Here is a 14,551-nt window from a genome sequence, read left to right as displayed (position 1 = left end):
ATGAGAGGTTTGATGGACTCGCTCCAATCTGCATTATTTTCTGACAATATAACTCCAGCCAATAGATAGAGACTGGTCTGTCTGCAGCTGTCATCACATATGTGCCCCACAGATATCCCATAGGAAGCAGCAGACTAATTACAGTGCACTTGGTGTACGTTAAATGTGCAGGTTATAATACCAGTAACGTCAACATCTGCTCCTTTTGGCCCCTGGCTTGTCTCAGACAAGACACATAGTAAGAGGATAGTCACTGTCAACAGGGTGGTATTCCATATATATGTAGTAAATGTTGTAGAATGCTAACTTCGGTCCATCTCAAACTTTCCTTCTCTCCCGGAACATCCGGGAGACTCCAGAACTCTCCCTGGTTCAGACTCTCCTTCTTTTAACAAGGCAAAGTGGGGCCACGGTGATGCAGTTTGCATAATTACGCCTCAGTGGGCGGGTCCAGATGACACAATATTCGTCATAAAGGCCCAACCCCCTGTGTCTTTGAGCTGTGGGAAGCAGGCACCTGGTGATGTGATCTGCATCATTACGGCGCCCCGCTGGGATCTCCTGAAAGGGGGGAGGGGAGGGCTTCCAAAAGCAGGCCAGTATGGTCCATCATTCGTGCCCTTTACGGCCCCTCACATATGTAGGAAGTGAACTACTTGCCACCTATTACTCAAAACAATTTCCCACTGCGTAGACTTGGCGGGTGGCATTGCAATAACAGCTTAAAAAACAGCTCAGATCCATAAGTAACTTCCCCATGACAAACACTAAACCCCCTGACGATTCCTACATAAGCAGTGGGCTGTGATAATGTGACCGTAGAGCCACACCTCACAACAGCCCTGATTTGTCCAAAACATGCCTGAACCGCCCATGCCACACCCCCTCTAAAATCCAAAAATTAGGAATGATCCGTGAAAACCAGTATTGTGGGGATGCATGGAAGACCTGTGCCAGGTACTGTAGCCCTAAAGAAGTCACACATTTCGTGAACAAGATAGATTCTAGTATCAGTAAAATGTACATAATTTTAGGAAACATGGTTAATTTGCAAACTCCTACTCAGTGCAATTGCGGAGAATGTGTTTGATAATTCCTGTAAATGGTGTGGAGATAAATTTATCTTGCTGTTCATAGTGGATGGCACAGAATGCCAATTATATATCTTTGCCACTCTTATATTAAGTTTCCTTTTTTAATTTAAGTGTTAAGTACTTGCACCCACTCTATGGAATTCTCTCCCTCGCACAGTAAGACTTTCCTCTGGTCTGCAAACTTTCAAGCGTTCTCTGAAAACCCACCTCTTCAGACAAGCTTATAATATTCCTCAACCACTCTCTTAACCTCACTACATTACCCTATTACCATCCGTTACACAATTTCACACAAGACAACTACCCCCTGACCAACATTAATGTGTGACAGGATCATCTAGCCTATGAGTCCCTTTTACCTTTGCAGCCTAGCTGGACCGAAATGCAAAATGTAGACTTAACCTCATCTATCAAACTCCCATTGTCCCATAGATTGTAAGCTTGCGAGCAGGGCCTTTTCACTGCTTTGTTTGTTTTTCCCAGTTTGTTTAGTAGTTTACTGTGTTTGTCCCCAATTGTAAAGCGCTACGGAATATGTTGGCGCTATATAAATAAATGATGATGATGATGAAGTACTTTGGTAGCTAGTTTTAGCCATCATGATTTTGATCTCCACAAACCCATTTTGGTTGCCTGTGTCATTGTACCTACCCCATGGCCCACACCAAGTGGAATAGCCTCCCATCAGAGGTGTTAGAGGCTAATACAGTAGAGCAATATAACCATGCTTGGGATAGACATAAGGATATCCTTACAAGGAACTAAGGATCAAATAGGGTTTGAGGTCACCACAGGTTAAAAAAATGGGCAGACTGTGGGCCAAGCGGTTCTTATCTCCCATCACATTCTATGTTTATCTTTTTAAGTGTTTACCAGCGTTATCATTAAAAACTAAATTTCACTTTGCAGGACAGGATAATTAATAACATTTAGGGTGCAGCATATGCATATGTGAGGGCATTCCTGTTTAAGCTGGAGTCTGCAGACTTTTATTAACATTAAGAAAACGTTTATATTCTGCATATTGTACTGACAACACCTTCTGGGGGCAGTTTATAATGAAAGCCAATTATTTTAAATAAGGATTCCCCAATGCCCAATTACTCTCACGGATATAATAATAATAATAATAATAATAATAAAAAAATAAAATTAACAGCGTTAAAGGAGAAAAGAAAAAAAAAGTTTATATTACTGAATGAAATGATCCACGTGGGATAGTGGATGGTAATTTTGTGTGACTTTGATGGATATTTCAGTGACAGCACAAATTCTACAAAATATCAAGAGAAGGATGTGATCAGACAGACAGGGAATAGAAGGTGGGCGAGTAGCTCCTTCCACAGGGTAATATGTGCACATTGCTCAGAACAAACTACGCTCTACAATGTCTGAACCCAGCTGTATGACCAGTCACCCCAGCTGTATGACCAGTCACCCCCGCTGTATGACCAGTCACCCCCGCTGTACGACAAGTCACCCCCGCTGTATGACCAGTCACCCCCCGCTGTATGACCAGTCACCCCCCGCTGTATGACCAGTCACCCCCTGCCGTATGACAAGTCACCCCCGCTGTATGACCAGTCACCCCCCACTGTATGACAAGTCACCCCCCGCTGTATGACCAGTCACCCCCGCTGTATGACCAGTCACCCCCCGCTGTATGACCAGTCACCCCCCGCTGTATGACAAGTCACCCCTCGCTGTATGACAAGTCACCCCCGCTGTATGACAAGTCACACACTAATTTAAGGCTTGCCTTGTAACTGAGCAATGGGAAATATGGAAAGTAAACAACAATTTTCACTGCACCAAGCTTAACCCCTTATATGTTGGAGAGATCTATTTGTCTCATAAAGTGGGGAGGTGCTCCTACACATTACCAATATATGTATTAAAGGAGGAAAAGAGGAAAAGGGGAGGGATGGGAAAATGTGTATATAGGGCACTCTTTTAGTTCAATATATATAATAGATTTCTGTTAAGAGTAATATCTTTATTATAATAAACAGATGATACATTAGCGAAATAATTAAAAACATTCAGTGAATGAACATGATGACCAAATGTACTAGGTGGAACACTGTTAAGAAGTAGTAAAAAGGACTACTGTGCTGTCTCACTGTGTTCTATCGGTAATGTTAAGAAATAAGCTGTACCAATATCACATAGATCAAATATTGATATTGAGTTCAATATGTATAGGTATAATGGATTATCTTCATTGTGTGTCCAAACCTTCTATCATATTATAGGTCTATTTCAGGACACTTAATATCTCATATAAACTCCTATATATATCTCCTCTCCAAGGAACATAATCCCATGTTATCGCTCCTAGAGGTGGAATTCAGTACTACACTGGTTACAATGTTGTAAATATAGTTGATCTGATAGTGAGACAGCACAGTTGTCCTTTTTACTACTTCTTAACAGTGTTCCACCTAGTACATTTGGTCATCATGTTCATTCACTGAATGTTTTTAATTATTTCGCTAATGTATCATCTGTTTATTATAATAAAGATATTACTCTTAACAGAAATCTATTATATATATTGAACTAAAAGAGTGCCCTATATACACATTTTCCCATCCCTCCCCTTTTCCTCTTTTCCTTCTTTAATACAAATATGGAAAGTAATCAACTGTCCGTAATTGCCAGGATTAGTCCCGGAGTTGAGAGATTTGCCCCTGGTGTTATTTGTCCTTGGAAATGTCTCTATTTTCCAATAATGACTTAAAAGGACAGTACAAATCCTGCTAATACTCTACGTAAAATCCAATTCCCATTCTTATGCCCTGGGCCTTATAATATAACGTTTATTCAATAGGAGTAGTTACAACACAAAATATTGTATTGCAACTAACTTCATTAAACACTAGGGACTGAGAAGTCCCACATGTCTGCCAGCGAGCGCCATGGCTTAGAATAGGTGTTTTAGTTTATTGGCAAAGCTGAAATATGATAACAATTGACTGAAAGGGTAAAAACCCTGACATGTAGAGGTCTCTGAACATGCACCATGGTACTTCACCCTGTATTGGTGACCCCCCCCCATTATGGCACAACAGACAGATCCCCAGCCTGTTCAGCCGTCACCATGTGTGTGCAAGTGTACCTACTTGTCCACAAAGTGTATCTCGAGGTGCATGCCTTCCATGTTTAATGGCACGGGCTGGCTGGGCAGGGGGACATCTGCCCCACGGGCCAGTCCCTTAGTGGGCTACCTAGGGCTGGGTGACTGGGCCACCTGCATTTCTTTTCCTTTAAAATGTTCCTGCTGAGCCATGGGCTGCTGAGCCAATTCTCCCCCCACCGCCCCTGTCTAAAATGTGTCAGTCAACCCTTGTTTGATGGTTTTAATGACATTAGTCTAAGGGCTAGATTTACTAAGCTGCGGGTTTGAAAAAGTGGAGATGTTGCCTATAGCAACCAATCAGATTCTAGCTTTCATTTATTTAGTACCTTCTACAAAATGACAGCTAGAATCTGATTGGTTGCTATAGGCAACATCCCCACTTTTTCAAACCCGCAGCTTAGTAAATCTAGCCCTAAGTGTGTCTAGAAATGCTCAATAAAAGCATAGGGGGATGATACCCTATCTCCGGGATATCTGAGATGAGGGAGAATTCAAGTCCTTTTACAGCAAGAAAAATAAGTTGTGCACCCTCTCAAATGGCAGGGAACCCCCCAACGCTCTATCCTGCATGAATAACTCCATCCCAATAAATTAAATCTTCAGTGCAAAAGCAGGAGCACTTATGCCAGGGGTGGACGATTGCCCAGGGGCAATCACAGGGGGAAGGGGATGATTGCCCCGATTGGACGTGTGCACCGTATCTATATTTCCCCAGGAATGTTGTTGATCCACCAAACTCCTCCTTTTGGCTGATCTTCATGGACTACAGATCCATGCACTTCCCTGTACAACTGGGTGCAGTTGTAGTCGCATGAGGTCCCAATAGACCATTCGTGCTCTGGTTTCACACTCTGACCGTTTAAGACTACTAAGGACCATTCCCCCATTTTTCGTGCTCTTTCACTTTCAATGTAGTCGAAAAATGGCGGCAACACCCACACCTTTGGGTAGTACACACGTCAGCCTGTGCTCCGATTCTTCTTCATATCATTTTGCTGCTTTCACCATAAGGAGTGTTCATGCTGTGGTCAGTATCCCAAGATGTCAGTGTATACTGACATTGGGTTTGCCTTAGAACACTGTTGGCTAACCTCTGACACTCCAGGTGTTGTGAAACTACAAGTCCCAGCATGCTTTGCCAATATATAGCAGCTTATTGCTGGAAGGGTATTCTGGGACTTGTAGTTTCACAACACCTGGAGTGTCACAGATTAGCCAACACTGCCTTAGAATAATGTGTAGGTGCTGAAATGCTACACCTAAAAGTTAGAATAGACCTAAACCCTGCAAAGAAAATTTTGATATGTACCACCCACTTTGAAAGACATTATTATGGCAGGCCCCAATCAGCAAAAGATGGGTCTTTACAAATGTTGTCAATATATGTTATCAAGGGTTTTTATTGTTCAGTTTGGATCCGCTTTGAGAAAGTGATGATTGCGTAACAATTTCACATAGGTATTTACTTATTTTTTAGAAAACAAAATTATCTGTCACAAAATGATCTGCAGTTAGCATGCAAAGCTTTTAAAAATTATTATTGACATTGAAAGAGTGGCTCCACTGAAAAATGATGTCGCCCAATTAAAATCATTACCCTTGGTACTACATATTGTGTTAATAACTTTAAATACAAGAAATAGTACTTCTTGCCTGAAATTGCCTGTTAAAAACTCAAGACATGCACTGTTGCTACCAAATGTTGCTACCAAATGACAAACAGGATACAACTTGACGACTACATTGATAATTTGTATGTTTGCAGATGTTCCTAAGGAAGGTCAGTTGTTAACACTGGCTAAAAAATAGCAACAGTGTGAGTTTGTCAGACTATTTCAAGGACACGGAGTTTCCAGCATTGTGTATGTGGCAGTGTGTTTCTGAGTGTTCAACAGGTGATTTAATGCAAAAGTATCCAGTAAATTGTAGTACCCAACATTGTTCTTTTCATTAGGAAAGATCATTTTTAAGTGGATATGCCCTCTTACTTAACATTTCATGATTAAAGTGAAAATAGATGTAAATGATTAGCTAATGATTCCTCACAAATGAATAATACATGATCCAATTAACAGCCACATATCAATGCATATCCTAAAAACAAGATCAAGGGTTAAGCAGTATTTGAGTGGTTACATGACTGCGAAAAATAGAATTGCATACATTGTTATTCTAGAAGATGTCTCATGCTCTCAGAGAATATGAGAATGACAAAGTATAAATTCACATACGAGTAAAATTCTCTTTGCTCATATAACAGCGCTGGAAATGCATTTATCATGGCAAGTTAACCTTTGCAAAACTGCATGACAGATGTCAACCAAACGGCATATCTCATCGGTCAGCCCAGATAACCAAGATAGATTCACTATGAGATCTGCTGCTCATACACTCAACTGTAGGACTAGTGCCTGAAGAACGATCGTCTAACAGACAGACACATGTGTACCAGGTCCCATAATGTACCTTTGTTGATGGGTAGTAGTACGTTAATGCGATACTGGCATGCAATCACGTAAACACTAAAAACATCAGGTGTTGTGAAACTACAAGCCCCAGGATGCTTTGCCAGTTGATAGCTAGCAGGGTATGATGGGACTTGTAGTTTTACAACACCTGGATAGCCACAGATTGTCCAGGCCCGATATATTGAAGGTGGAGTCATGCATTCATTTAAAAGTAAACTCCCCCAGTTTTATGGAATTCATATCCCCCAATTGATAGTAAAATGAATTTCATATTATAGTCACTAACTTTTGTGCCACTTTTTGGAAAAAAAAAAGAAACAAACTAAAGTTGATTCTAACCTATTTTAAATCCAGTATTTTTATTGAAATTTTTTAAGATATAAACATACTAAACAACAAAAAGAAAAGAAAAAATTCTAACCTATTTACTTGTGAGTTTGAGATTTTACCCGACATGTATACACTTGTTTGATAGACACTATCCAGAGTAACATTCCTCTGCCTTCCCTACGCTACAGTTCCTGTCACTACAATAGAATGTGGTGGGCAGTCTTTCTTAAACTTTCATTTTGCAGAGAAACTAATCATTTTAAGTCGTGGGAGCAAAGGGGAAAGGGGGGGAATATAATGTTTGTAAGTCCTTTTATAATCAATCTAATATATTCAATGTAATATATCTGAGTGGACACTGAATTACTGTCTAGAACTCAATACAAAAAAACAAGTAAAATTAATTTTTTAAATGGCCCAGAGGCTTTGTGCTGAAAACAATTGGGCTCTGGCCTATGGTCTAGAAATGTAACGGAAATTCCAAGCACATGTGACCCTCCCCATTCTTTCCTACTGATATTACAGGGCAGTAAATAAGGATATATAGAACAAGCATACTTGCCTACTCTCCCGGAATTCCCGGGAGGCTCACGAATTTCGGGAAGTCCTCCCGGACTCCCGGAAGAGTAGGCAAACCTCCCAGATTCGCTGAAATTCACGGCATTGAATGGCGGGGGCATGGCTTAATCGCAACATAAAGCTCCACCCCCGCTATTCAATCCCATGAACTTGGGGACGGGGCTATAGTGATGTGACGACATCACCACGCCCCCGCCTACCCCCCTGTCACATGACTTCTCCCCCCGGATCTCATGTATGAGAAAAAGTCAGGGAGAGAACAAAGGCCTTTTCTTTTTTTATTAGACCTTTTATAATAATGCCTGGCTCAATGTAGATATAGATGTTCACTGAACAAGCTACATGGTACAGAAAAATGCATATATGTCTCTGCCATGTGATATTTTATCTGTACATTCGTATCTTGGCTATAACACAGGGTGAAGTGTATCCCTATGACAGGGAAACAATATTCACCATTCGTTATAATGTCTCACTATGGAAGAGTTTTATACATACTTGCCAACTCTCCCGGAATGTCCGGGAGACTCCCGAAATTCGGATTGGTCTCACGGACTCCAGAGAGAGCTGGCAAATCTCCCGCATCCCGCTCTTGCCATCACTAAATGACGCGATTTGCGGTGAATCGTGGCATTTTGCCCCCCCCCCCTCCCACGCGACAAAACGGCATTTTCGTCGCGGGGGCGGGGCCAAAATGACGCGTTTGGCCACTCCCCGCTCTCTAGTCATGCCCTTCTCCCGGAAAGAGCTTCCAGAAAGTAGGTAAGTATAGTTTTATACCTTTGGAATGCTGAAGTCTTCTGTCTGAAACACTCAAATATTATAAAACACCCTGAAACACCATGATATTTTGGGATCAAAGCATGTTCCATCCCTTAACACACCACCTAACAGTCAGTATTTTGGGTACATTGTCCCTCAGTTAATGGACTCAGATAAGGGAGTGACTAGTAAGAATGTGGGCCTCGTTTTGGTGGATCTAGTCGTGATTTGGGGAGCTCATGGAAGGGGCTTAATGGTGGGTGGTATGACCTAAATCATGGGCCAACACGCAGTTTATGTCTTGACAAAAACATCCTGGATTAGAGAAGTTTAGGGTAATAATGGAATGAATTATAAAGTATAACCCAGTAATATCTAAAACATAAGTAAGGCACCATATAAAAGGAATAAATATAAGAGAATATTACAGTATCACAAACGACTAAATATAAAAGAACATGTTAGAATATTAAAGAAACATAATATTACTGGTTACCAATGGGCTTAGACATGTTCTTGTTATGCACCGTTAGTTTTTCAATTACTTGTACGATTAACCTTGTACTGTAACACTATTGTTTCTATTTTAAACATGATGTGTATTGGCATTTTATATTGCTGTACAAAATGGGCTAAACACACAAACAAGCTTAGTCATCATTACATTTCAGTACTTTAACAACGCTGATTCATGACAGTCATTTGCAATAAACCAACTCAAGTAAAGAATAAAATAAGTGCAGTTAAAAACAAACAGTCAGCATGTAGGAATAAAATAAGATGTAAACACCTACCATTGCTTGTTGTTATGATGTCAAGGCAGCCTAATGCAACATGCACAAAAACAAAACAAAAACAAAAAAAACAAAAAGAATATAAACTTAAAAGTCTTTTTTAAATGTAGTCAACCAAGTCAAACACCAAAACGAAACGAAACACATGGACGTGGCCAACAGTCTCCACTGACAACAAATAACTGGACAGGGATCACGAACACGGACAAACAGAGCAAAACAGGGCAGATGCAACAAATTATCACATATGCAATCACAAAAGAAAGATAGAGATACTGCAGTATATAATGTGTGCTTCTCTGTATTGCTCCTCTCTTAAATATCAAACTACACTGCACTCTTGGCTAAAATGCAGGAAAACTACTTTATAGTAATGTTGTACAAATATGGAACAAATGTGGCATTGATATCACTGTTTACTTTCACCTACTAAACTGCACTAGAAGAATCCCGTCTGGCTGGTTGCTAAGGGTTACAGCACATTTGTGCACATTCCACAATTGTATTAAAAAAGTCCCAATGTGTCAGTGATTGATGAAGTGATAGAAGTTCGCTTAGCTGGAGGCCCCTCCAGCCTCCATAAGGAAGAAGGAGGGAGACAAAACTGTACCCCCTCCTCCTCCAAGTATGCCACGTAACCCCCCCCCCCCCCTGCCCGGTGCAGAAGAGGTCACGCCACGTGGAAGTCAGATTTACCTGTTCTGCCTCAATCAGATCTGGAGGCCGCAGGTGAAGGCTCGCTGCGGACCACCTGTTGCCCACCACTGGATTGATGTTCTCAATAAACTCACTGGCACTCAGTTCAGATTGCTTTTGGTTGTCATTTGCTACTCAAGTAGAAACATTACCTTTCATTGTTACCTTATACTGGACTTATTACAGCTAATTGCTGATTGGTTGCTATGGGTTCCAGGACCTATGTCAGACATTCTATAACAATTGTGTGTCACTGTCCTTATGTTTAGGACCACAGTGTGTCCCATCCATTCACTATTTTCTCAGTACTGTCCCAGGTATTGTACTCAGCAAGAGGCATGTCCTTGTGAGACTGTGGTCTTAATTTGGGGTTATCTAGGCAGCACAGTGACTAAGTGGTTAGCACTTCTGCCTCACAGCGCTGGGTTCCTGAGTTCAATTCCTGACCATGGCCTTATCTGTGTGGAGTTTGTATGTTCTCCCAGTGTTTGCGTGGGTTTCCTCCGGGTGCTCCGGTTTCCTCCCACACTCCAAAAAACATACTAGTAGGTTAATAGGCTGCATCAAAATTGACCCTAGGCTTTCTCTCTCTGTCTGTCTGTGTGTATGTTAGGGGATTTAGACTGTAAGCTCCAATGGGGCAGGGACTGATGTGAATGAGTTCTCTGTACAGCGCTGCGGAATCAGTGGCGCTAAATAAATGATGATGATGATCTAGGTGTGTTTTGGGTGGATTTTGTGGGGGGCTCAGTGTGTCCTATTTAGCTCTATAAGATTTTGGCAACATTCTGAATTAGAGAGTTTTGGGAGTTTTTTAAGGGTAATAAAGGACTGAATTAAAGAGAATAACCCAGTAATATGTTTTAGGAACTACACTACAATTGTTTTGCACTAGCAGAATATTTATATAACTTACCCACAGATGCCATTAAATGCATTTAAAATTTGACACATGTCTCCCTCACAACTAATTACACCAGTGTTTCTTAGCAACATGGGTGAATACTTATGTCCATATGTGCTTTTTTATTTTTTACTAAGAACAAACTTTAGCGTTGTTTGAATACTGTGTGTTGATCAGTAGTAGGAATTCCTGATATAAATCCATTTTGATTTCATAATGTAACAAGATATAAAATGTGATAAATGCCAGTGAACACTTCTTTATAATCAATTAAAGCTCCAGAATATGGCAGACTAACAAGTACTTCCATTTTTGCTCATTTAAACATCAGGCTTTGAAGCCTCCTATTATTTTATTAATTCTGTGCTACAATATGAACCTACAGACTGACCGAAACGTATGCACGTCTACAAGACCATCCTAAGAAACAGCAGAAGCAATGACAAAACAAGAACAAAAAATCTTCTTTCACTCCCTGATGTCCCTGTAGTGTGCACCAATACTAACATAGCCCAGTAATAGCTAGCACCCTACACTGTAATGAACTGGTCGTTATATCCTCAACTATCTCAAGGAGTCAAGCACACAAATAAGAGCAGCATCTAATGCAAACTCTGCTAGCGGTCACCTGCCAGTGTGATATATGCAGCGCAGGGTGAAAGCAAAGCAGTATATTAACCAGAGCAGGAACTAGAAATATTAGTTATCTGGGGTAGAGAGAAAACTCACACCCCCTATCCTCAACTGTAACCAAATTAACATAAAATATTAATTTATCTGCACCCCCTGTAGCTTTGCACCCTGGGCAGTTGTCCCTCTTGCACGGTCCTTGTTACAGCTCTGCTGTTAACCATGACAGGCCACGAGCAGAGCCGGATTATCCATAAGGCAACCTAGCCTCCCGCCTAGGACCCAGATTACTGTAACTTATTTTTTTATTTTAAACAAATGGAGAGGGGGAACGGGCCCCAAACCGGCATCTTGCCTAGGGCCCCATGAGGCCTTAATCAGGCTTTGGTCAACTGTCATGGTGGATTAAAATGAGATGGTATGATGACACAGGGGTAGATCATGCTTGCTGACCCTCCTGGAACGTCCGGGAGACACCAGTATTCCAGAGAGGTCTCCCAGGAGAGCAGGACATTCTCCCGCATCTGCCCACTTCCTAGTGAAGTGGGCAGAATTTGGAGCCTTCTTGGGGAATCGCGTCATTTGGCTCGAGCCCGCAGAAATTGCATCTCTGGGGGGGTAGCAAAATGACGTCATTTGCCAAGCCCTGCCCCCACACGCCCACCTCTCCCTAAGGCCAAAATTTAAAAGTTGGCAAATATGGGGTCGATCAGTATTTTTCTGACAGTAATGTTGCATCAATGCAGACAGAAAATATTAGTGATAAACGGAGATGACTTACAAATGCAAACTAAAGCAAGTACACTTTGTGCAGATTTGTTATTCTCCTTTAATTCTATGCTTGGTGTATAAGATAGATTCAGCAGATAATCTATTCACAGAATGGGAACTTTTCCAAATCAACAATACAAAGTGTTTTTCAAAGATGTTTACGGGAATAATGAACACTGAATAAATAATACCCTATTGATCATAGTTGATAACGACTATTTGGGAGAAGAAAAACTGTAACCTTGCAAATTAACATTTTGCATTATGTAATGGTATTTGCAGTGCTCTTAGCTTGCTGCAGTTTCTATTCTGGGATAAAAGTGGCCGCATTACATTGGCAAACTATGCACACTCAGTACTTAAAGTGGTAGCGTTGTGGGGATTTTGCGGGGCATCCAGTACCTCCACCATTAGCCAAAGAAATTTGTATTTTCAGTTAATGTGTGTATCAGCTGAGATACTGATATTAAGAAAGGTCTTTTTTTGTAGCGATAACTCCCATCGTCATTTTGGGTTGGGTACGGTTTAATGATGTTGAAAATTCCGAAAGCGAGGAGACCTACAAATAAAAACTGAATTGAGGAAAAACCTATTTCAATCTAAATAGACGCTGCACATCTCCGATGCATCAGCATGCTGACTGCAACTTCTTCTGAATGAAGACCTCTCCGGCAGTACTCTTTGACATCATCGCGACTTGTATTAATGTATTAACGTTAATTTAAAGCGGCAATGTCGGGTTAAGTGTTTAAACAGTTAACCATACTTACCAACCTTTTTAAAGTTCTTTCCGGAAGATGCCAGGCAGGGGGGCATGGTTGGAGGGCGGGAGGGGCGGCCCCCACCCCCCCGCAACAAAATGCCCTTTTTGTTGCGAGGTCGGGGCCAAAATGACGCGATTCATCGCAAATCGTGTCATTTTTACAGCAAGAGGCCGTTTGCAGGATATTTGCCTGCTCTCCCGGGAGTATGGGAGATCTACCCGAATTTCGGGAGTCTCCCGGACATTCCGGGAGAGTTGGCAAGTATGCAGTTAACCTGCGGGGTCCTGACATTGCCACTTTAAATTAACATTAATACAAGTTGCAATGACATCAAAGAGTACCGCCGGAGAGGTCTTCATTCGGAAGAAGTTGCGGTCAGCATGCTGATGCATCGGAGATGTGCTTCGGTTTATAGTTAAGTCTATTTAGATTGACATTGTTTTTTCCTAAAGTCGTTTTTTATTTGTAGGTCTCCTCGTTGTCAGAATTGTGGCAATCATTTAACGATTACCACCGGCCATTTTCCTTATCGTTTTATTCTGAAGCCACGCCCAAACACGAACCACTAAAGGGGCGGTGGCCATTCCTGGTGATCCAATTAATAAAGTAATAATGTTTGTCTCTTACCCAACAAAACATTCTACAGCAAATGATTCTTCCTACATGATCTATGGCTGTGGCCATCCCGGGTTTAGCCCTCAGATACCTTTTTGTCATCCATAAAGAAGCATCATGGACTAATTAAGTTTGTGCCTAGATTTCAACTTTTTGCTCTATTTTGCTGTGTCTGGATCGTGATTGGATGTCAGACAGATAATGCGTCACATGACTGGGTCACATGGCCAGCTGTTTTAGGCCTATTCAGTGACTCCCAATATACTGTGTTAAATATAGCAGTCACCTATTTCTGACCGAGTTGCCTGTAATGACTGGGAGACTCTGGAATTAGGGGAATTCCTGGACTCCAGAGAGACCAGGGGGTAAATATATTAAGCTGAGAGTTTTCCGGCGGGTTTGAAAAACCAATCAGACTCTAGCTATTATTTATTTAGTACATTCTGCAAAATAACAGCTAGAATCTGATTAGTTGCTATAGGCAACATCTCCACTTTTCAAACCCACCGGAAAACTCTCAGCTTGATACATTCACCCCCAGGACATCCTCACCCGCCTGCAGTGACGTGATGTTGTGCAGCACGTTGTGTCATGAAGCCACGCCCACCACGGCGGGGGCAGAAATGGCGCAGTTAGCAGCATTGTGCAGATATGCCCCGCCCACTTGTTGACATTGCATCACCAAATCACGCTCACCTCTTTTTTTATACCTGTCTACAGCATCTCCCAGGGGGAACGTGTGAAGAATAAAAGTGTAAAGTGCAGAGATTAGATGCTGATCTAGTCAGGGAATGGACAATAAAGGACTTGTATAACTGCAAGTATGAGTGGCTCTAAGGGCTAGATTTACTAAGCTGCGGGTTTAAAAAAAATGGGGATGTTGCCTATAGCAACCAATCAGATTCTAGCTGTTATTTTGTAGAATGTACTAAATAAACGAAAGCTAGAATCTGATTGGTTGCTATAGGCAACATCCCTTCTTTTTCAAACCCGCAGCTTAGT

At 41.5% G+C, this 14,551-nt stretch overlaps 1 protein-coding gene across 3 annotated transcripts in view; it reads right to left on the bottom strand.

The window, feature by feature from the left end:
• The window catches only part of PPP2R2C (protein phosphatase 2 regulatory subunit Bgamma), a 121,489-nt gene that overhangs the window by 68,700 nt on the left and 38,238 nt on the right, over window positions 1-14,551 (bottom strand). For 2 of the 3 annotated variants that reach the window (XM_075194548.1, XM_075194550.1), the window contains one exon: window positions 9,170-9,199. The exons of the other annotated variant lie outside the window; for it this stretch is intronic. In XM_075194548.1, the coding sequence (XP_075050649.1) occupies window positions 9,170-9,199 (30 nt within the window). The remainder of the gene's footprint in view (window positions 1-9,169; window positions 9,200-14,551) is intronic. 3 annotated transcript variants of the gene reach the window in all.

This window comes from Mixophyes fleayi, chromosome 1 (genome assembly GCF_038048845.1).
Source record: "Mixophyes fleayi isolate aMixFle1 chromosome 1, aMixFle1.hap1, whole genome shotgun sequence".
NCBI lineage: Eukaryota > Metazoa > Chordata > Amphibia > Anura > Limnodynastidae > Mixophyes > Mixophyes fleayi.
Note: the sequence above shows the minus strand (reverse complement) of the source record. Positions and strands in the feature narration are given on the sequence as shown.